We start from the raw sequence: 23001 nt of genomic DNA, 5'->3' as shown, positions 1-23001 counted from the left end.
AAACAGTTTCTTTTGATTACACTAGGGAGCTTGTGGACAAGACGCGGGAACAAACGTTTAGTTTGAATTATTTTTTATGCTATAAACAATGGTACCTTAGCATTAGGCAACTTGTTTGTTTGCAATATCACACCTATATCTGTTTTACGTTCTTAATCGCGTGTGTGATATAAGCATTCGCTTTATCGGTATATTTATGAATTCTACGGAATTGTATATCGTGCTTGGTCCCGTGTCCATAGTCTTTCAGTTGCTTAAGTAATTTTATTATAACCATGCAGTTTCAATTAATTTATTTCAACACAAATATTTGGACTCCCCGCGTAAGAAACTGTCACAGACCACTTGATAGAGCCTATGATTTACAAAATGTGACGCCGAAAAGAATCCTTCTGCATGAAAATCACCTGAGTGCAGCCGGTTGTACACGGCGAATAGGGAGTTACTTTCAGTAGCTGACGACGTCAAAATGTGCAAAGCGCATCGTTTCAAATCAGTGAACAGCTTTCTACAGAGGTCAATTGGGTGGCGCCTGGCGTTCGACTTCAGCCAAACTTATCGGAGATCATTTCTTTCGCGCTCTTCAATTTCATTCGGCAAATTTTATGGAAGATGAATATCAGACTTTATTTGAAGTCTGGCATTCCCTTATCTCACCATTCTCATACTTTGAGTATGTCGTAAGCAAATGTCCATATAACAAAAAGTTTATTTCATAAGGCCAATATTTTGAAATGCTGTCAATGAGTACTTTAGTTAAAGAAATTTTCTAGTCAGCCTACGCTGGTCTATCAAAATATTTCTCGAGCGCTTAATTTATTTAAATAAAACAGGCAGGGACAATATCACTTTTTTATATTATCTACAGGATTATATGAAACTTTTGTAGTCATTATAAAAGACGTTTCCAGTCTCGAAGTTAGAAAAGGTTGGTGTACTGAAACCAAACATCGAACAGTAAACTTGTCAGTTCATCTGTTTTTGGTGATTCAGCAGATTGTTAATCATGTTATCGACCTGCTTTTTCACTAAGCACTGATGCAATATAGTCTGTCGCAATATAAAATGATTAGTTCAATAGCTGACTTGAGCGCGAGCTATCTACCTTTTGTACCGCTCGGTGCACGCACAGCCAAGGCACGGCTGCAGGCAACGAGCGCACGCTGCATGCGGAGCTTGTCCTGCTCTTTATTTTTTTTTTTCTTCTGGAAATTAGTGTTTGTGGGTACGGCCGTGGACAATGGTACTCCTCCCTGTGCATCAGCGCTGTTGTTTCATTGCCGAACCTGGCCGAAGTTAACGATGGACGGAATCAGACGCATATAGTGTTCCTAAAGAAAAGATCGCAATTTAGGCTCGAAGCCACTTCTTGGCTTGCCAAGTGGCTCAATACTATTGTTTCATTCGCTGTGTGCTACAAGAAAGAAATTTATATCGCAAAACTAATCGAAAGTGGCATGAAACAGCATCACAATCGCGTGCACGTTGAAACCGAAACCGACCAAATTGAAGCAACCTAATGGCGGCGAGTGCGCCAGCGCCCTCTACCCGCCGGTCAGGCAACTACTGAAATGAAAAAGTCTATAGTGGGGTAAAAGGAGACTGAAACGTGGGAACAGCGTGCGAGACAAAGTGGAACAAGCAGAGGGGACAAGACCGACCGGCGAATGTTTATCGAAGAAATGAAAACGGCCCGAGCAGCCGCCATAAAGAGAACTAAAGCGTAAGAGAAAAACAAAAGAGAAACGAGAAAAAGCGCAAAACATTGGAGTCAATCGGACGTCCGTTTCTCTCGCCGGAAGAGGGTCATTCGACTGGTGAGTAATTTGTTGTAGGCACGACCTGGTACGGTTTCCCAAAACACCAGAAAAGAGAGAACGGCGGGGGCGGAGGAGCGGGAGTGCCCGGGAGTTGTCTGGAGCCCCTCCTTCCCGTGCAGGCACCGGTCGGACGTGGCCTGCAAGTCGAACCCCGCCTGTGCCTGGTGCGGAGGATCCGGAGTCTGCCTCGACCGCCGCAAGAAAAAGGCAGGCACCGCTCCTCTCTCCGTCTACCGGCTGGGCCTGTTTCTGGATCAGGCTAGATCTTGATTTTGTCTCGCTCCACAGTTTGTGTTGGGATCGGAATTGATGAAACATTTCGCGAAAGAAACGGATCTTCGAGAGAATGATGTGTCTGGCCCGCTTTGCAATGGCATCCTCCTTTTAGGGCAGAACTGTTAAGGGCTACTTTCCCCAGGATTTTCCCCATGATCGTGTCCGTCCCCAAATGACCCGATGACGCAGAACTCTGGACAGCTACCACCATCTATGAGCGATGGCGGCAACCAGACACCCGGCTTGCTGGTTGTCTGGTTGCCGCCGTCGCTCGTAGATGGCGGCAACCTTTCCAGCCTTTCCACTCTTTCTTGCCGACTTACGGCCGGCCTTTCCTTCATTCCCAGCATAGGAGAGCTTCGCCGATCTACCTGGCTGAAAGTTTTTGTTTTATTTTTCCCCCGGCGTAAGGTTTGACCGCGCAAACTTCTAGTAATGCAAAGCCGACGGTGTTTTTATTTTAAAACCGGGAACGGTTTATTTTATGCAAGGGGCTCTGCAACTGAGGTTCGTCCCTATATACGGAAAGGTAGCGTAATTCCTCCTCTCCCCGCATTCTTCTTTCCATGGAGGGCAATCCTCCTTGCCCTCCTTCCGCATCACGCCCCGCCGCCATGTCTAAGCGAGGCCCACAAAGCGCGTGTAGGCACGCGCCTGCGTGCCAGACCGTGCTTGCTTGCTATTGCATACGGGGGCCTAAAGACAATTTTTTTTTTAAATATGAAGACAGTTGTTTTTAGGGGCGAAGCTCCTTAGGGTCTAGCCCTATCCATCTGTCCGGCGTCCGTGCTCACATCGATTGCCATCCCATCTGTCTATCCTGGATGAAACGTTGCATGTAGCCACTCAACGTCTATACAGGAGAGGGCGCTGCGGTCAAATGCGTATATAATTGCGTTAAACTTTGCATGCATTGGCTCGACGTTTATAGACGAGAGGGCGCTGCGGTCAAATGCTCAAATGCGTATATAACCACGTTCCATTCCACACATTCTCTTTCTGACATGGACCGTTGACTTAAGCGGTGGAGGTGCGTTCCCACCGCTTCTAGCGGATCCAAGCTGATCCGTTAGAAGAACCACTGGCTCTGCATTTCACCGACCATAAAGCAGTAATAATGAAGTCGAAACGCAACCCGGAACTCAGCACTACCTACGGGCAATAAACAAAATATCAGCACCATCAGCACTACCTATGAACAATAAAATCAGTATCATCAGCACCACCAGAGCTTCGCCCCAATCAGCATCATTCACCACGTGGAGATGTGATTTTTAATGTGAAGAAACTAGCGTTCGTGCATCGTCATTGGAGTTAAGTCAAAACTTGATTTAACGAACCCCGATCTCACGAATTTCTTGATTTAACGAACGAACTGTGTTTCCTTGGAAGATTTCCATAGGGCTTAATGCGCGTATGAACTCGAAATAACGAAGTATATTGACCGTCGAACCCGATTGGATGAACTATTTCCGACAAAAATGTATGCAAAAGGAAGGTTATTCGACATTTCTTTTGCACAGAATGGATCGAAGCTTGCCGTTCGCGTGCCAGCGGTAGAATCAAGGTGCCACAGGTACTTGCAGAGTGAAACTGCACGGAACGCGGATTCTCCGCGTGCCTTTGGATCGGCTACCCTACACTAGATGGCGCTAGTGGCAGCGGTTGCTTCGTGTCGCGTGCGACAGATGGCACTGCTCGTCTCCGACTCTCCGCCGTCTCCGCTCTCGGTTAGGACTCGCTTTCTTTCGTTGCTTGTCTCTCCTCGTGACTGAATCTGTCTGCATACGATATCTGTTCCACTACGGCCCGTGTTGCTGATATAGCATTCGTGCTGTCACGAGTGGACGGAAGAAAGGCAAAGTTGCCGCAGAGGGCGGCATCCCAGCCAGCTCGCTTTCGACAATCTTGAAATCGGAGGACGCCATCATTAGTTCCACAACCGCCGCAATGTTGAGTGCCACTTCTTCTGGGCATCCGCCCGAGAAGAAAAACCTCGAGACCAGCCCGCACGAAAAATTGGAAGAGGCGCTCTTCACCCGGTTTATGGATATGCGAGCCAAAAACGTTCACTCACCGGTGATGTGATGCAGCAGAAAGCGCGCGCTTTGGCGCGTTTGCTCGGACACAATGATTTCGAGGCAAGCCGCGGCTAGCTGTCGCGGTTTCAAGAATGCTACGACATTGTAGGAAAAACAAACGTTCAGCCTTTCCACTCTCCCGAAGAAGGAAGACCAGCGGAGCTGTACTCGATACACTGCCGCAATGCGCACGCGCCCGATTCCCGCTTCTTGTTCGACACGCCGCCGATCGTGGATACGTCTCTGGCGAACCAGAGTCGGTCGCACGCGGCGCACGTGACGCCAAACGGGTTCTCCATAAACACCCTCCGGAACCTCGCCGTCGCACCCAGGAACTGTTCAGCCGGCGTGGAGTGCAGTCGTCGCCGGGCCTCGCGCTTGCGCTTGGCCTCCGTGGCACGGTCGTCGTCCGTGGCGTTGGCCCGCCGGCGCCCTTTGCATCGCTGGTTCTGTTCTCGGCGGCGGCTTTCCAGGCGAGCAATGTGCTCTTTGGCAAGGGAATCTGAAGCGCTGGAGCAGTGGGAAGTCGAGGCGACAGCGGCTTTGCGGCGGTTGCGGACCCATTTGCGCTGCTGCGTACGTCGCCGCTCCTTCCGCAGCCTGTCTCCTTTCCCCGAAAGGGAGCGCGGCCGACCCGTCGTGAGTCCAAACTGAAACTGATAGGAGCGTAGGAAACAGCGCGAAACAGACAAGAACGAAGAAACAAACGTGACGAGCGCTACGCTCGTTAGGCGTGCTTCTTCTTCGTCGTCGTCGTGTTTTTCGCGCTGTTTCCTGCAATGATTTCCTACCAACGCGCCCAACTATCAATTCTTCTATGATAGCTGGAAAGGTTGCCGCCATCTACGAGCGACGGCGGAAACCGTACTGGTTGTGTGCTTGCTGCCGTCGCTTATAGATGGCGGCAGTTGTCCAGGTAGGTTTGTGTCGACGTACCGGACACGATCCTGGGGAACCTAGCCCTTAGCAGCTCCGCTGTTAAAGTTCAAGTGGTTTGCTGGAGTCCTCCTGCCGAGGCGGTTTGCTGGAGCTCACGAAGGAACGGAGGACGCGTTGGATGCACTCACGAGCTACGAGAGGTCCGTCTGCTCCGCAGGCGAAGCTAACGAGCTTCTTCGCTCAAAAAAAGAGACTCCCTCGACTTCCGAGGTTGTCTTGTTTTCCTTTTAGCGCGCACAAGCAGCGTGAGACCCCTAACTTTTCCGTGCATCTTTTAAAAATTTCAGTGCAGGGACACGCAAAATCGATACCATGGGAGTTCTCACGATGCCGCTGCATTAAGACTTTGTAATTACGGAGCGAAATGCCCGAAAAATGAATTCCCCGATTTTACGAAGTTCTCGTTTTATCGAAGTAATTCGCGGCTCCCTTCGACGTAGTGAGATCGAGTTTTGACTGTACAAAGCGTGGGAAGACGTCTCGATCGGCAAATATAATAACGCGAGCAGAGAATCGCTCGAGTGTGAAGACGGCGGACGACTGAAAAAAATGCCAATGTAGTCTCGAGTATTTCGGGACATTGGCATGCACCGCAAAAATATATTTCGTTTACCCGTTTCTTGCAGCAAGTACTGAGAGCAGGCACACGACAGAATGCAGCTTTCCCTGCCCGTGAAGAGAGTTTCGTAGACAAGGACTGCGTTGCTAGTGAAAGCTCGTGCCTTCGCTTTGAGGATAGATTGAGCACACACCCGCAAGGCTCGGAATCTTTAGCGTACGCTCTACAAAAACTTTCTAGTATCTTCAACGATGTGCATTGGCAGTATCACTCGAGTTAGGCAAATAAAAGACACCGCTAGTGCGTAAAACCGGGACTTTTCTTTAGTTTTTAGCTTAACTGATTGTTTTGCCAAACCAGCAACTTGGTTTATTTGGTACACATTTGATAAATGTCGAATACAACCTGCAACTGCGCACATGCGCACGGAGAAATATGTGACGTCTGCTATTTACGTGCCTCGTGCATTTAACTATCTATCAAGAACACTAATTTGTGTCCCCTCGGTTAAAAACATAAAAAATAGCGCGTGCTCGGTTGCCTCGCTAGCGCGTTCCTCATTTAACCCCTTTATTAGCGAGGCCCTCTTTCACCCTCCCTGTGTTTCGAGTTGTTGTGACGTTCTCATGCGCAAGGCACGCCCTTGAGTTGACTTGCAAAGCTTGTAAGCTTTGCAGCACACCCGCGGGCGTACCTTACTGCGTCAGTTACGAATGAGGACAGAGATCCTCCGACCTTCGTGGGCGAGACCGAAGGAGACGGGGAATACGATGCAGAGTTTTTTAAGGACTTGCCACGCAAAGTCTCCCTCGGAGGCAGTCGAAACTTTTCCGACCGGTCCGGTGGAGCCATTGTCTTCGTCGCTAAACAATTGGTTTTCCCGTCGAGACGGTAAAAAGATTCTTTCCTTTTGCAGCGCTGTTTGTGCAATCCACAGCGCAGCGAGATGGCATTGCGTTGGCGCCGAGGTCGCGGTAGAAAATAAAGACCCTACAGCTGGCCCAGAGGCAACGGAGCCGCCGCTACGCCTCGCCCAGAGGCGGCGTTGGCTTTTAGGAGACCACCGAATCGCGTGGGATCATGGGAAGGGAACGGCCACGTGTCACGCTTGATCCGAGGGAAAGAGAACTTTCGAGAGGAGAAATTTCTCCATTTCAGTCGATGGTTTGCGCTACCTTTTGTGTATATTGGCTTTAGGTGCGACGAACGTTCTACTTTGCCAAGTGCTGCTCGAATCAAATCCCCGAGGTTTGTAAGCTACGGAACTGGCATAAGGTTTTCTACCCACGCAACGGCAGTTGCGAAAGAAATGAGAGAAAAATGAGCGACGTTCGCCCCAACAACTCGCAGCAAGAACGAGGGGATGCGTGGTCTGGGGCCGATTCTACGCCGGTGATGTTTATCGTTGCAATGTCCATAAGCCGGGTGCATTGCTCGAAACTTGAGTTAGGAGTTCCGGAGCGAAACGATGGAAGCATACCCGGACAAACCCGGTGCCAAATGGCTCGCAAAGTCTCGTCCGTAGGTGTCATCCGAGTACCGAAACCACGGTTGCAGTCGCAGTGTTTGCACAATTCACTAAGCAGTGGGGCCGCTCTTGTGGGACGTCTTTATTGGTCGTCGACAGGCTCGGTCGAACAAACCGAGCCGGATCGAGTGAGACGTGCGACGTAGGATGCTAGGCCTACGCCCGTCCGGCCACGAAAACGCGCGCTCGTCGACGCTTCCCGAGGCACATGCTCGGGACGGTTGTTTTTCCTACGTCGATGGAGGACGTCTCGGTAAACACGAGACGACTCGCACTCGGTAGACAAGCTCGACGAGCCGATTGGTGTAGGCCACTGCGCGTCTCAAACGCGCCGCCCCGACTTCATCCGCAGGACTTTGGTCGGGCTTTGCACGTCTGACACGGCGGTGGCCGCGCGTGTGAGCTTGGGGCGGCGGAGAGGGAGGGAGGCGTTGCCCAAACCCCCGTTGTTGCAGGACTGCCGCTCGGGCCAGCTGAGCCAGGGCAGCTGCCCCGGTCTGTGCCCGACCCTGGGGGACTGCCAGGCCTGCATGGTGTGGGGGGCTGGGGCCTGCGGCTGGTGCGTCCAGGCCGCCCTCTGCCACCCCATCGCGGGTGAGTGGGGTCCGGGTGGCCTGCTCGGCCGCTTCATCCGGGAACGAGACGTTCGCCTTCCGCGAAGTGCAAGTTGCGCGACTCGGGTCCCGCGAAGACGGGTGCCCGGCTAAAATTCCCTCGAGGATGCTGCTTTTGCGTTGGGACCGCGCATAAAGGGATGGTGAACCGATATTCGGATTTCAGAAAAGAATGCAGGAGCTGTAGGCGGGACACTGCAATCCTTACCACACTGCTCGTAAGGCGACATCTCGAAGGGACGGCCGTTGGATAGAGGTTGGGATTGAACGAGGCCTATGAGGCGTGGGACGTCGACGTATTATTTCCTCCTCTCTCGGCTTCGCCCTCTCAAGGCGGCGAGACGGAGAAGACGCGAGGCTGTTCCCTCTCCTTCTCGACTCCTCTCGGAGAAACAAGACGTAGACATACCTGTCAAATGCGCCTCCTTTTATCGAAAAATACGGTCATCCGTTCGAGATGTCGTGTATGAGTGATGTTTTGGCGTTTGTAGCATCCCGTTGCACGCTTTTGCCGCCGTGCTTTGTGGAATCCAGATATCGGTTGAGGATCCCTTTAAGGAGGCAACGGGTGATTACGTGCGCTCGGGTATTTCTACTCGTTCGTGCAAACGATTGGTTTTTCGAGGCACGTACTATCTGGTTACCGAAATTTGCTGGTGGCTGTTCTCGAAACGCCATAGTTTTTGAGAGAAGACTTTTGTCGCTGTGGATTACTGTACGGCACTTTGTGCAGCTGGGCGGAAACCACCCGCGAGTGTGTAAGACGTCCCGCCGTTCGAGGGGTGGCGGCATTGCCGGAGTGCACGTGCGCGTGTGCCGACCCTGAACCGCGGTTCTTCCGCCACCACCAAAAATGAACGGAAACGTCGCGCGTTTACTTTTGGTTCTGCCGTTCTCTCGCGAGTCCGAGTGTTGCGGCGCACGTGCGGATCAAAGAACCTGTGGCACAAAAGTTACTTCTCACTTCGTCTACTCCCGTGTGGTGACCTTTTCTGTCGCCGTGTTTTCTTTGATAGCGCATTTTTTCTCCGGTCGTCGGAAAGCTGAAACAGGAGTTGTACCGTACTTGCGTGATGTGTTCACGAATGGCGCCGGTCGCAGGAGGTGCCTCGTGCGTAGCTGCTTCTTTCTGTCATTTGGCATCCCCGCAGTTGGAATGGCAGGAGGGAGAGCGCACCTCCAGACGCGATAACATGCGCGCACTGGCTTTGCAAAACAAGGATGCGGAAATCGGTGCCGTTGCTTTGCCAATTCTCGAGGAAATGTGTTCCGACGCGGTGAGGGACGGGAGTGGGTGGGCGGGCGAGCGGCGTCTGCGATCCAAGTGGCGTCCCTCGCAGAGCCCCCGGCGGTGTGCCGACCCCCGCTGGAGGGGAGCTTCTCCCCGGAGCAGGGGGGCTTCTGGGGCCCCCACGGCCACATTGTGAGTTCCCTGGCCGAGTGCCGCACCCTTGACTTCCGGCCGGGCCTGCTGCTCCTGCACCACCTCAGCCCCGCCAACCTGTCCCAGCCGGACCAGGTGATCCGGGCCTCTTGCTTTCCCGCGGCCCCTCCGTCTTTCGCGACCGCGCGGCGGGTTCCCCCCGTGACTCGGGGAGGTGGGCGGCCGAGGATCCTCCTTCCCCGCGGCAAACCGAGGTTGCGCGTTGGCCTTCGACCCTGCGTCGGACACCTTCGTTAATTCGAGGCGAGGTGGGCCTCGCCTCGAGGAATTCCGGAAGAGCGCCGTATTCATCGTAGACGTTCGTAATCGGTCGGAGACTCTCATCAAATGCCGTTTGAGGCGGTTGTCGCAACACGTTTCGGGGGATTTTATTGTTTGCGGCAGAAACGGTTCGACGCTCGCGGCTCGAGAAATTGGGTGCCGTCGTGGATGCGCCGACGACGCCTCGCCAGGGAGGGGTGGGAGAGAGGTCGGCAGTGGCCCGTCAAAACCCCGGCCTTCCCGGAAATGGCACGACTGGCTCATAAATTAAGGAGCGCTTCATTTATTTTGTTTATTAATTTTACGGGGGAAGCGGCATAGTGAGGTGGAGTTCGTGGGAGCACGTGGACTATAGCGGTACGAAGGAAGCATAGAAGAATGAAGGGTAGTAAATCTAAATGCCTCGGGAGCCTTCGCTCCACCCGCTGCGGTAATACCCGCTCCTGCTCGGGACGTTTGCAATTCTAGGGTCTCGATTCCCGACGGCGGCCGAAGTTGTTGAGGTTATTGTTCCGACAGACGCTCCGTTTTGTCTCCGTTTCCCTCCGTCCGGGGGGAATCATTACCGTGCCGACGAACCCGGACGAGGCCACAATTTGCCCGGTTCTCGGGAAACCCGGAGTGGAAGTCGCATCCCGCGAGGCGAGCTCGTCGAGGGCGTCCAGTTGTGGGGAGTGCGCCCGAGGGTTCCTAAAGGCGGTGCCCGCAGGTGGTGTACGTGAACGACACGGGCCAGCCGTTGGTGCTGTCCTCGGAGTACCAGGAGGAGCCGGCGGGGGAGCACGTGGCCCGGCTCTTGGGCTTCCTGCATCCGCTGGGGGCGGCCGCCCCTCCGGGGGAGCCCCTGCGCCTCTTCCCAGCCCTGGGCGACGGGAGGGCCGCCCTCTGGCTCGGCCACCCTGTGCCCGCCGACGCCCCGCCCCCGGACGACGCCGTGAGTGCCCCGGAAGCTTCTTTTCCTGCCGCTCGAGGATTTTGGCCGGATGCGCGCCGCCGACGTCGGGGCTCGACCAATTGGTTCCCGCGAGACTCCGTCGGACGCGTAGAAAGTCGTTCGATCCGTTTACCCTTTGGTAATACCCCACGGGCCTGTCGAGAAGAGGGACCGTCGGAAGTGCCGCCCAAACTTTGGACCTGGGTCCTCTTACTGTGGAGACCGGTTCTAACCAAGTCGGTTAAAATGAAATAACGGCTGCAGCGAAGTATTCACAATTTCCCGTTTGCACTTTTTCGATGCATTTGTGCCTGTTTTTAGCGGAAGAAACTGAGCGGCTCCCGCTGATTTAGCGAAGAGAAATTTAAGAAAAGAAGAAAATTCGGAAAGCTTCTCGAGTCTCGGACCGCCGCACCGTGCTGCTGCGGCCAAGAAGCCACCGAAAACGGGCTGCAGAAGGTGCTGGAAAGGTCATCGCCGGCAGTCTCTGCAACGACGTCTGCTCCCCGCTCCTTATCTGGGAAGTGACTTTACCGCATCGCACGCGGAAAAGCCGTCGTAGCATGCCGACAGGGACGTTCGGAGCGCTAACGACAATGTATTGGCGGAGATGACGGAGAGAGCCTAGACTTGAGAGAGGGAGAAGAAAGTATGCCTGCATTTGATTGTTGCGAGGCCAGTGTGGCCGGGAAACTGGGCGGAAAGGCGGACACGTTTGCAGAAGGTGAATGCATTTGAGTTTTGACTCCTTGCTTGCTGCACCTCGTTTTGCAAACGCGACCCACAAACCGCGTGACCCCGGTCGAGCAGCTGCCCCATCTCTTACATCTTGGCTGTCCATACCGATGACAGACAAGCTTGTGCGCCAACTCGGTGGCGTGCGTGCTTCTTTATTTGCTTCGTGATCCCCGTTGGCATTTGGTCGGTGATGTCGCTCTTGCGTGAAAGTCTACTTTGCTCGAGCACCGATTCGGCAAATCATCGCCACTCAACGACGGAGAGTCCCGGCAGCGCTGGCACCTCGACGGAGAAGACAAAGGCAGTTTCCTTGAATCAGAAGCCTGCCATCCCCGACGGAGTGCGCATAAGTGTAAAGAATGCCGTCCACTGCGGGGCCGTCGCAGCTGTCGACACGCTCCGTACGTAGCAGGGTCTCTTTTCCATCGGAGTTTCTCGCAGTTGGCGAGAAGCCTGCATGGAAGCCTCGATCGCTTTCTGCAGGCTCGATAAACACGTGACAACCCGTGCTGTCTTTTTTTTCCGCGTTATTTGTATGTAGCGAAGCGATTTCCGATTCCCAATGACTTTGTTATAACCGATCTTGAGAGTATTTCCAAACAATTGAAATGCCTTGCAAAAGGTGTCCGCTTTAAAGAAACTAACGCAACATTTTCTTTTTGGCCAAATTTGCTAGGGCGAAAAGCGCCGCATACTTTAGGACTGGCTTATTTATTAAGGATTGCCGCGTGGGTTTGCTCGGTTCCTTGGGCCGGCGTGCGAGTCTGGGGGAGGTTGCGAACCCCCAAAAGCGGCCACGGGTCCTAAGCGGTGCAGAATGCCGCCCGTTTTAGTTTTGCCCCTTAGTTTTGGTATCAGATAGTAGCTGGCTTCGATTTCCCCGCCCATCCTGCACCAATGCAGAAAAGACTTCTGGTCGTATCTCAACCCACATACCGGAAGTGCACTGCCCTGCACTTTTCTGCACCGGTGCAGGACGTGCAGATAAATTGAACCAAGCTACTCTCGAGGTGAGGACACGCAGCGGGTCGAGTCCTCTTGGCGCACGACCGAATCGCCGCCAGCCAGACTCCTCAACTGTTGGAGCGGAGAAACAAAAATGAAAAAAGTACAGTTGGCAGCAAAACTTTGCGGGGTGTGGGAATGGCAGCCAAAAAGACTGGCTGCTCCTTCTCGCAGCGTGTTGCCGCTCTCAAGACTCGCGCTTTGCACTTCCTTTCTCTTTCGCGGTCATGTTTTTCCGCTTCCGTTAGACGCCCACGAGGTGAACGGACGGGCTCAAGGTGCCACGAAATGTTATCTGTAGCAAGCGCAAACTCTGTCACCCGTCACAGTGACTGAGGTAAACACGCAGCACGATGGCTGAAAAAGTGGCACCTTGCACCGATCCCGGTTATCTCGTGCACGTCGGGCGGAGGTGAGTAAAAAAAAACGTTCAGCCTTTCCACTCTCGGGAAGAAGGAAGACCAGCGGAGCTCTACTCGATGCACTGCCGCAACGCGCACGCACCCGACTCCAGCCTCTTCTCGTCCGACACACCGCCGATCGTGGAAAAGTCTCCGGCAAACCAGAGTCGATCGCACGCGGCGCACGTGACGCCAAACGGGTTCTCCACGAACTCCCTCCGGAACCTCGCCGTCGCACCCGGGAACAGTTCAGCCGGCGTGGAGTGAAGTCGTCGCCGGGCCTCGCGCTTGCGCTTGGTCTCCGTGGCACAGTCTCGGCGGATGCTTTCCAGGCGAGCGATGTGCTCTTTGGCAAGGGAATCTGAAGCGCTGGACGCAGTGGAAGTCGAGGTGACAGCGGCTTTGCGGCAGTTGCAGACCATTCGAGCTGCCGCGTACGTCGCCGCTCCTTCCGCAGCCTGTCTTCTTTTCCCGAAAGGGCGCGCGGCCGACCCATCGTGAGTCCAAATCAAAACCGTTGGGAACGTAGGAAACAGTGCGCAAAACAGACGAGGACGAAGAAACAAACGTGACGAGCGCTGTGCTCGTTACGCGTGCTTCTTCTTTGTCGTCGTCTGTGTTTTGCGCTGTTTCCTACGATGAATTCCCACCAACGCGCCAATCTATCAATTCTTCTATAATAGGTGAAAAGATTGCCACCATCTACGAGCGACGGCGGAAACTGTACTGGTTGTGTGCTTGCTGCCGTCGCTTATAGATGGCGGTAGCTGTCCAGGTAGGTTTGTGTCGACATACCGGACACGATCCTGGGGAACCTAGCCCTTAACTGCCCCGCCGTAAAAATATGCGACTGCGAGCGCGAAAGGAAGCGCATTCTCTAAGCGTGAATCTGGGAGCGGCTGCGCACCGTTGGAAGGTGCAGCCGGTAATTCTGGCCGATGCTGCCGTGCCCGGCAAACTTTTGTAGTCGACTGTCCCTCATTGCCACAAAACCCAGGTGCATGCGCTTTCCGCTCGGTGCGTGTACTCCAAGTATTATAGAAACGCGTTCTCAGAACCGTTCTGGCCGCCGTCGAGGCACGGGTCGTCACGTAGCGGAGGTGGCAAGTTTTACGGGACGTGGCACGTGCAGAGAAAGACTTTACAAATGAAAGCGCTTAGCCCGAAGAAGTGCCAGAGCCCTCCAGTAGCGCCGTTCCCCAGGAGCTGGTGGCCTCCCTGAGCACCCACACGTTCAACCGGACGGAGGCCCGGCGGCCGGACGGGCGGCCCCTGCTGCCCTCGGCCGCCCGCGAGCTGCGCTACCTGCTGGACCTGCGGCTGTACGTCCCGGCCAAGACGTGCTCTAAGCGCTGCGAGAAGAGCCTCGAGCTGCGCTGGAACGCCCTCTCTTCCCACCAGGTAGCCTCTCCTTGGCCCTCGCGTGTTCTCACGCCGCTCTTCCTCTCGAGGCTGTTGACGTCTTTTGGCCCTTGAAATTGCCGGCGCCGACCCCGAGTGAAATTGTTTTTTTTGTCCTCAAAATCATAACGGCGAGCGGCGGATCGAAGACGGGGTGAGGGTAATTTCTAGCCTTACGCTCGACGTCTCTAGGCTGCGCCGTCGAGGCTGGCTCACTTTCCGAGGTGCCGAGTGTCCCCCACACCATGGCTCGAGGACGCGGCGTCATCTCGCATCTCGTTCGCGCGAGTATTCTCTATGGCACTGTGGAAATTACGTTGGCCACGGCGATGTTGCTTGCAAAGGTCGACGCCGAGTAAGAAATTGGGGTTGCGACGTTGATGCGCAAAGGCATTGGGTGAAAGTGAAAGGTAGAGGCGGTGTGCCGATACATGTTGTGTTAGATAAATATATAGTTTAATTAGTGCCTGTCAGCAGCCGAACATCCCGTACAACACTTTGTCGTTCTCGGAACAAGCAATGGTATCGTTGCCAAAGGCACTGTCAAAGAACATGCGTCACAACGTGACTGAGCGTACAAAATATTCGACCAAATATGCCGTTCTGTAAAAACACCTCCGTCCGTTTAGCCGTGTCACTCGCCTTAGCCTGGTAAAAAATTCTTTCGGTTGCGTCGTTTTCTGGGGCGGGGAAGCGCATTTTTTGATGCCCATCTACTATAAACCAACTCATGTTTACAAACAAACCGGAGCGCCCCTAGCAGACGCCACCGCGCATGCGCGAGGTGGCTGTGAGCAAGAAGCTCGTCGTCGCCCATAAACAAACCATTGGAATGGGATGTTGTCGGCGTGTGTGCGAGTCCCCCTGCCCTTTTTCGCGTTCGAGTTGTTGATTCTATGTCCTCCGAGCAGGCAGAAAACGCATAAAAACCGTCCTTCATACCTTTGCCGACTCTTTTGGTAAAGCCCCAGTCACGGCACTTTGATGAGAGGGCAGGTTTTTGTCCGGTTTCTTCCGAAGTGACGCAGGAATGCATGTGCCCCATGGCGGCTTGCGCCCACAACCCCAGACCGCAAGTGAACTCGACGCACCACCACTGCGCCGTGACGTGACAGAGATGAGTTTGTGTATACCGTATTTACTCGCACAATGAACGCACTCGCGTAATGAACGCACCCCCCAAGTCGACTCTCAAAATTTTTACTTTTTTTTCACTCGTATTAAATGCACCCCCAACTCGGACATCAAAATTTTGACCCCCTCCTTCCACGCGCGAGAAATGAACGCACTTTTCTATCCTGGTGCAGCGAGGTCGCGAATGCATGGGCAGCGTGGGCGAACAAAACGCCTCGCAAAAGGCATTAAAAAAGTTCGAAAAGATCCAATGGAAGCGAGAAAAAAAACATGAAGAGGAGCTTTTTTTTGGCACAGCGCAGTCTTGACTTTGGGGTCGCGCGCAAGGATATAGAAAGATAAGCGGAGAAGCCCTCGCCTAAGCAACACCTAAGCAAACAAAACAGCTCGCGAAAGGCGGCAAAAAAACCCCCACGGAACTAAGTAAAACAAAATACAAAGGAGCTTTTCCTTTTTTTTGCACAGCCCAGTTTGGTTACTGGGTCATGCGCCTCGCGCAAAGAGATGAGAAGTTACGGTGATTTCTCAGGATAAAAGGTCCGTTCATTATGCGAGTAAATACGGATGCAAAAATTTTACTTTGCGTAATGAATGCCCCCCCCAACTTTTCATTGATTTTTCGGAAAAAAAAGTGTTCATTGTGCGAGAGGGTACAAAGAGCGCTAGACTCGAGTAGTTGCAGGAGCATGAGACGGCCAAAAGAAAAGAGTGCAGCATTCAGGCGCCTGTTCGCGGCCGGAGTGGCGTCGCCGTCGGCGTAATTGCGCGTTGCATTGTGGAACGTTTTCCACAATGACTTCACCTGTGACGTCACGAGTGACGTCACGAGAGAGTGCATCACGTGTGACGTCACGAGGTTAATATTTTCCCGCTTAATTTGGTGGAAAAATTTCCCCTCTAAATTTAGCAAAAACGTTTCCTGCCAGATGTAGTGAAAAATTTTCCCGCCAAATTTAGTGGGAAAATTTAACCCTCGAGACGTTGCACGGGATGTCACGTGTGACGTCATATGGGAAATGTCCCATAATACAACGGACCACTATGTCGGTGCTAAATTCCCCGCTAAATTTAGCGAGAAAATTCTCGGTAAATTTCTCGCTCAATGTAGCGGAAAAATGCGATTAAATTTTCCGCCACATTTAGCGGGATTTTTTTCTCGTTCAATATAGCGGGGAAATTTTCCCTTAATTTAGCTGGAAATTTAGCGAAAATTGCCCGCCACGTGGGAGGGGAGAGAGAGAGGGGAGGGGGGGAGCAGGGACATACCAAATACTTTACTGGGGAGAATACATTCCACTCCGCTCATTTGTTTTAGAACGCCTACAGCGACGAATCCAGCCCTGACAGAGAGAGGTCCGCGTCAGTCCACACGCATGTGCACATGAATGTTCGCAGCGGTACCGTCTCCGATTCCTCCTCAAGCCCCTCTATGTTTCGAAAGTAGCGCAAGGTGCGTCGATGCACGAGGCACGTGTAGCCCTTGGGAAGATCGTGGCGGCACAGCGCAGCAAAGTGTTTGGCGGAATTCTGAGCTAGATTTTAAAGTCCATGTTCTTCCTAGAGGTGGCACGCGGCACGTGTCTCGAGCATTTCCGCAACAATAAATTTGGCGTGTAGAACAACCATCATCGTCGTAATCACTTACCGCCCGATAGCCGAGACCTCCCCGACGATAGATGACTCTCGCCGAGCCCAGAAAAGCTGTCCGCGCAGAGGCTGTTGTATTTGAGAGGAGTGGACTCCCCCTAGTGAAGTATTTGGACGCACCCTCCCTCCTCCCCCTCGAGAGGTGCACTCCAATTTGGCAATACGGAGAAAAGTAAACGTCTTTCATTCTTTTCTTAAGTATCGAGGTAGGACAGAAAAGTAGCGAAATAAACCCCCGGAAAAATACAATGTATCGGCGCAATATTTGTGCCACGACGCGCGATTTAGGCCGAGGTACGCACTGGCCGTGCCCCGACCTAGGCGTTGCCCCGAGGGCCGCGGGGGAAGAAACACTTGTTTCCTGCTCGTGCGACTCTGGGGTCGACCCACGTTGCCGCTCGGGTCGGTCGCTGCATGGTTTGGTCGTTGCGGAACTTGAAACCAAACTCGAGCGTCAATTTCTCTCTCGAACGAGCGATTGGTTGCCGGTGCACCGGGGGCGCGGACTGCGGTGAACGAGAAGCCGAAATGCGCAGGTGATTGGGCCGCGGCACCTGGAGCCGTTCCGCAACGGCACGGCGTGCGGCGGGAGGGCCACCTGCCTGGCGTGCCTGGGCGACGCCGGCTGCGGCTGGTGCCGGTCGGCCGGGGCCTGCGTGGCGCGGGGGGCCTCGGGGGGACCCTGTGCCCCCCGGGGGGAGCTGCTGGTGCTGGAGCCCGAGCAGTGCGCCACCTGCGCCGGCTTCATCTACTGTCCCCAGTGCGCCCAGGTACGCTCCCTCGACTCTGTCGCCCGAGCGGTTGCGCAACAGGCTCCGGCCGGGGACGGATGCCGCGACTGTCTGGGCGGAATTCTCGAACCCCGGGACCTCGAGGAACCCTCGTCCGCCTCCGACGGCCGCCGGGGAAAGCCGCCCGGTCTCGACACCGATGCCGGGGAGCACGCGCCTCGTAGTCGGGCGTCGACGAGCCGATCCGCTCTGATGGCTCTTAACCGTAAAAATGCCTTTCCCGGGGGCAGACGAGGCTGAGGGAATCGGGGAACCCGCGAGAGTACTCTGGGGAAGTTTCCCAGGAACCCAGTTTGGGAACCTGTGGCCCGGACGGATGCGGGCGAAGGTGCGGCAAGTCGAGGCGAGGTGGGGGGCACTTTGCACGACGCGTCTAAACTTTGGATCGGGACTCGTCGACTCGAAGCGTCCTACGTCCGTGTGGGCCGCCGTGCGGGGAACGAGATCTGTCGGAAATGGCCGGTGGTTGTCGGTCCGGAGTGCGTTTCGGAGATTCGTGCGGCGGCGAAAATCGTCCCTACCGGGCGCGCACCTTCGGGGCTCGGCGTCGCGCGCTCTGCGTTTCCGTCCTGTCGTTCGATTGCCCTCCGGAATGCCCGGGGGCCTCGCGGGGGTTGCGACACCGTTGGACGGTGAGAACGCGTTTGCCCGGCGCGGTCGAGGAGGGAGCAGCACGGGGCAAATCCCGAGCACAGACGTCGGTGGCCCCGAGAGCAGAATAGACGGAGAGAGCGACGGAAAAGCGGACAAGGTAAGCGGACAATACGTTAGTTGCGTTTGATTTGCTGGGACGACTTGTTCTTTGAGCGGTCGACTTTATCTATATTTATACGACGCGCAATGCTTTTCCTAAAAAGTAAGCTGGAAAGAAGCTACCGTAGAATACCGCGCCATTCCACACTAAGCGCCCACCCCCAAAATTTGAAACATTGAAAAAATATACGGGGTACATATATATGTAAAATTGATGACCTCACATCCCATATTTCTTGGCGATTATCTTCAAATTTTGAGTGGGCGCTTGCTCGGTATTTGACGGTAGGTGCGGACCTTACGGGCGACATTTTGCCGCCGCGTATGTGAAGAGGGCGTGCCCGTTGGGACCACCCAAGGGGACCGCGTCTGTGCCCCAGCGTTCCATAGCGGCCGGAGGACCTTCTCCTCTGGACACGTGACTGGGCGCATTTGACGCCGCTTCTGTTCCGGGCACCTTGCTGGGCGGACGGTTTGCGGGAGAGACCCCGGTGGGCCTTGCAGGAGCCGACCTGCGAGTGGGTGGTGGAGGGGGCCTACTGCTCCCGCAGGGGCAGGCACAGCTCGGCCGTCCGGCGCCCCGGCCTCTGCCCCACCCCGTGCCACCTGTGAGTATGCACTCCGCTCTTGCCCCGCTGCCGGAGCGGTTGGGGCTCGACGCAGAAACGTGGCGCGCAATTGCGTTGTCGTAAAAACGAGTTTTTATGAATGCAAATAAATGCATTAGCTAGAAGCTGCTCGGAAACAAGGGGCGGGCTGGGCAACGAAGCCCGATCAAAAACTGCGGTACAGAGTCCAAGGGTGGGCGTCGGGAGTGGATTTACTTCCTGGGTTTTATTTACGTGAGCGCGTTTTATTACCTACGGTTCTAGCTATACCCTGCAATTAAGCTCTTAAATTGTACGTAGCAAACTATTAGGGCGTAGAATGATAGAAAGGCGTTACGAGAACGACGCATCTTTTTAGGGATGACCGGAGAAATATGGTCGTACCAGAAAATAAATGGCCCAAAAGGCGAGAAAAGCGAAAAGACAACAAATGCAAACTTCATTGCATTTGTTGCATTGCATTGCATTCGTTTTTTTTTAATTTTTGGTACGATAGCGCGCCATTTTGCCTTAGCTTAATAAATATTAATCCAAATATGAGATTTTTGTTATCGAGTTTTGAGCAACAAATTGGGAAGGACCAGACCGAGTGAGCTGCAATTGACGGCAGTAGCTGCATTGCGGAAAGGCACGGCGAAGGAGCTTTGCCTTCGGCCAGTCTGCTGCGCAATTCTCGCAACGGGTTCTGAAAAGGGAAGCTGGGCAGTGGCACTGGGGAGGCAAGAAAGTGCCTCTGCACGGTGCAACCACGTGGGTCTTTTGCAAGGGCCGAAGGGGTGGTGAGGGGGGGAGGGGAGGTGGCAAGAACGAACGGAGAACGCTCCCTCCTTGATCACCTTGGTTTTTCGGAACAGCGGTGGCCCACGGGGGAGAGCGAAGTAGAGCCTCGTCGTAGTTCGCGAAAGGGAGGGCAGGGCCAATGCTGTGCAAGGTTTTTGCATTCGTACACGAGCATTTTGGCCGGAAAGGGTCACTACCAGGCACCGCCGTAAAGACCGGCATATTTGACCGATTGCCTCGACAATGCGGGGGCTTCTGAGCCCCGCTTGGGTGGCAAACTCTTCCCGCGTAATGTGCCGACGCGCAAACCCTTTCGGGGTGTGGCGGACGTGCCAGCACGCTGCCGGGCTGCGGGTGAACCCTCTCGTTTCAGGCGCCGGGGCTGTCTGTCCTGCCTGGGCGACCCCGGGCGCTGCGCCTGGTGCCGGCAGACCCGCTCCTGCTTCCTGTTCTCCACCTTCACCACTTCCTTTATGTACGGCGGCTGCCGCGAGTGGGTGGACGAGGACCACGTCAGCTCCGGGTGGGTGGCCCCGCTGCGTCGGAAATTTCGTGACGCCTTTTTGTCGAAGGACGACTCGCACCATTCTCTCCTTGCGGCAGACGGCTGCGAGGGGTCCAAACTTGCGCGCATCAATTCATTGACGCTGCACTCTCCATCGGATGCTCGCGTCTAATGTTGCCGTCTCGTGACGACCCTCGACGTTTCGATTCTGTCTGGCGAATCTCTGCGCTGTCACGCTAGCGCCGCGATGCTTGGCTTCCTAAGTGCGAGCGATGCAACGCTTGCGCTTAGGAAGCGAGATTTGCGCCGTTTTGTGCTACTCTTAGGAAACGTAGAGTGCAGCGTGTGTGCTACGAACTGCCCGAGCATGCGTCTCTCGTCACGCGTGCTTCTCGGAGAGCGCGGAACGGCGATCCCCGTCGCCCGGTCTCTTTTCATCGTCGCTCGTGCCGACGACCGCGTGCCCTTCCGAGAAAGCGTCCCCCAGAGTTTGCGCAGGAAAGAAGCGGAGGAAGCATCCGAGTACTGGCGGATTTTGCACGGAGCCGAAACTGTTGGTAATGCAACTCTGCCCCGATTTCCCGTATCTGCTGCCGGCAGTCCCTCGGCCTGTCTCTGCCGCCCTTAGCATAAAGGAGAAGCTTTCCTTGGAAACGTCCCCTGCGTAACATTGCCAGTGCGCGATGTGACCCTTGGGATGGAAGGGGGTAGAAACGTGTCCCTGGGGGTGCGCAGGGGAGCCAGCTTCCCGGGGGCGCAGTGCCCCAACTGCTCCCTGTTGGGGGAGTGCGAGGCCTGTCTGCAGAAGCTGGGCTGCGGCTGGTGCGGGAACGACTACAACCCCAAGAACGGCGTCTGCGTCGAGGGAGACTTTGCCGGACCCACCCACGGTACCCACTTTGGCGTTTGCAAGGATGCAAACTTTTTGTTTATTTTTCTGGCTCTTTAAAAACACTTCTTTCGAGTAGAGGCGTGTAGGTAGTGAAAAGACGGTGAGAGTGCAGGCGAGCTGGTGGTAGCTAATCATGTCGTATTACACCTGAGACTGCGGTGGAAGAAATCGGAAGAACTTTCAGTAGAAGGAACAGACACAGAGAACGTCTCAAAAGACGTTCTCTGTGTCTGTTCCTTCTACTGAAAGTTCTTCCGATTTCTTCCACCGCAGTCTCAGGTGTAATACGACATGTGTAGGTAGTGTACAATATGAGAGCTCTGGACCATCCCCCATTCCCCCGACTTCGAAAAAGGACCAACGAGAAATAATATGAAAACAATATAGAAAACTCACCCTGTAGGGACGTATTTCACCGTGTCCCGTTCATCAATCGTTCCCGGTATATCTTCTCCCTTTGTGTCAACTAAATGGTAATGCCGATCAACGAAGAATCGTTTAATTTTAAATGCTTCAGACGTATGATTTTGCTCGTAACCTTTTTCGAAAACCCGTTTACATTGTCCCAATCTCGCAGTATCGCCGACTTTCAATTTCGGCTTTTTATTACGTATGGGCGAATACAAAATGTTCCCGACGACCTCTTCGTTCTTTTTTAATGAGGCTTCGATCGGAGTCATTTTAATAGGTCTATAAAAAGAAATATTGTAGTTTTTAACCACTTTATCCGAAACATAAAACCAAAGTGGCTTGCTAGAAAAATCGGTCTCAAAATGACCGATGTAACTCGGAGATATGCGGAAGCAAATAATAAATATATGCCAGATTACGATCCAACCAAACCATCAAACTATCTAATGTACTTAGATGTAAATAACCTACTGTAATATTCCGAGTAATGCCCCCCTGCCGACTGAAATTCATAAAAAAAGTAAGGTCTCGGTGTTTCGTGGGTGAGTGTTGACTTCCTTGAGCAGTGTATTCCACGATGCTCAAAGAAGACTAGCAGCAGCATCCACGATGAGCTTGTACTCCATTCGGGCGCTGAATCTTCGCCCAAATAGTTTCTTCATTTGGGAGGGAAGCACTCTTTCCATCGCGTGAAGTTTGTGAGAAAGTTCTTTTCTCGTAATCTGCATTACTCGGTAGCATGAAGTCCAGTTGTTGCAGCTACACATTATCAAACCACAACTTCCGCAAGCTGTTTCCAAAAAGAAAGGTTGTTTCGCTGTGGTTCCCTTCACGCACAATTCCGCGCCGTTTAAGGTCTATCGCGTCCAAGTTCGACAAGAGTGGGGTTTCTTCTTGTCGCATGCACCTCAAACGGAAGTGCGAGAAAAGGTTAATGGGAGCGACAGTCCCAGAGGGTGCGATGTAAAGCATGCCCAAAAGTTTGTAGAATGCGAAGAAAGAAAGGCTTATTCAATCCCACTAAGCTGTGGCAGTCAGTACCAGAATTAATTGGGGGGCTAGTTGGTTGAACATCTAGACGGTGGTATTGAAAGCGCAAAAGACTAAGAAGAGAAGGAGGCGCTCTGTCCTGTCCCCTCCTTCTCTTCTTAGTCTTTTGCGCTTTCAAAACCACCGTCTAGAGGCAGTCAGTACATTGGACAGACTGGGAGATGCGTCAACCACCGACTCAGAGAACATAACTTGGAAGCATCAAAGGCTTCAGATGAGTCTTATCACCCCATTGTCGTTCACAGCCGCACATGCGACGACTGTACTCCTCATTTTTCTGATACTAAGATACTGGGTAGGCACAGATTTGGGAGAGAAATCATCGAATCATTTGCCATGGGGACTGTAAACAACAACATTTCTGCACCGTCACTGACAAAGGCAGAGGTTGAATTCCTAACACCAGAGATGACTAGATTACTGACACCT

The 23001-nt window shown here is 53.7% G+C and overlaps 1 protein-coding gene across 1 annotated transcript in view; it reads left to right on the top strand.

Annotated features, from left to right (window-relative positions):
- Nucleotides 1–23001, top strand: part of LOC115328458 (multiple epidermal growth factor-like domains protein 8) — a 126595-nt gene that overhangs the window by 9243 nt on the left and 94351 nt on the right. The window contains exons 6-14 of the mRNA XM_029989671.3: nt 1940–2027; nt 7659–7797; nt 9158–9336; nt 10232–10456; nt 13804–14001; nt 17319–17552; nt 18831–18934; nt 20088–20237; nt 20955–21109. Of these exons, the coding sequence (XP_029845531.2) occupies nt 1940–2027; nt 7659–7797; nt 9158–9336; nt 10232–10456; nt 13804–14001; nt 17319–17552; nt 18831–18934; nt 20088–20237; nt 20955–21109 (1472 nt within the window). The remainder of the gene's footprint in view (nt 1–1939; nt 2028–7658; nt 7798–9157; nt 9337–10231; nt 10457–13803; nt 14002–17318; nt 17553–18830; nt 18935–20087; nt 20238–20954; nt 21110–23001) is intronic.

This window comes from Ixodes scapularis, unplaced genomic scaffold (genome assembly GCF_016920785.2).
Source record: "Ixodes scapularis isolate PalLabHiFi unplaced genomic scaffold, ASM1692078v2 PGA_scaffold3__209_contigs__length_174095766, whole genome shotgun sequence".
NCBI classification, from domain to species: Eukaryota; Metazoa; Arthropoda; class Arachnida; order Ixodida; family Ixodidae; genus Ixodes; species Ixodes scapularis.
Note: the sequence above shows the minus strand (reverse complement) of the source record. Positions and strands in the feature narration are given on the sequence as shown.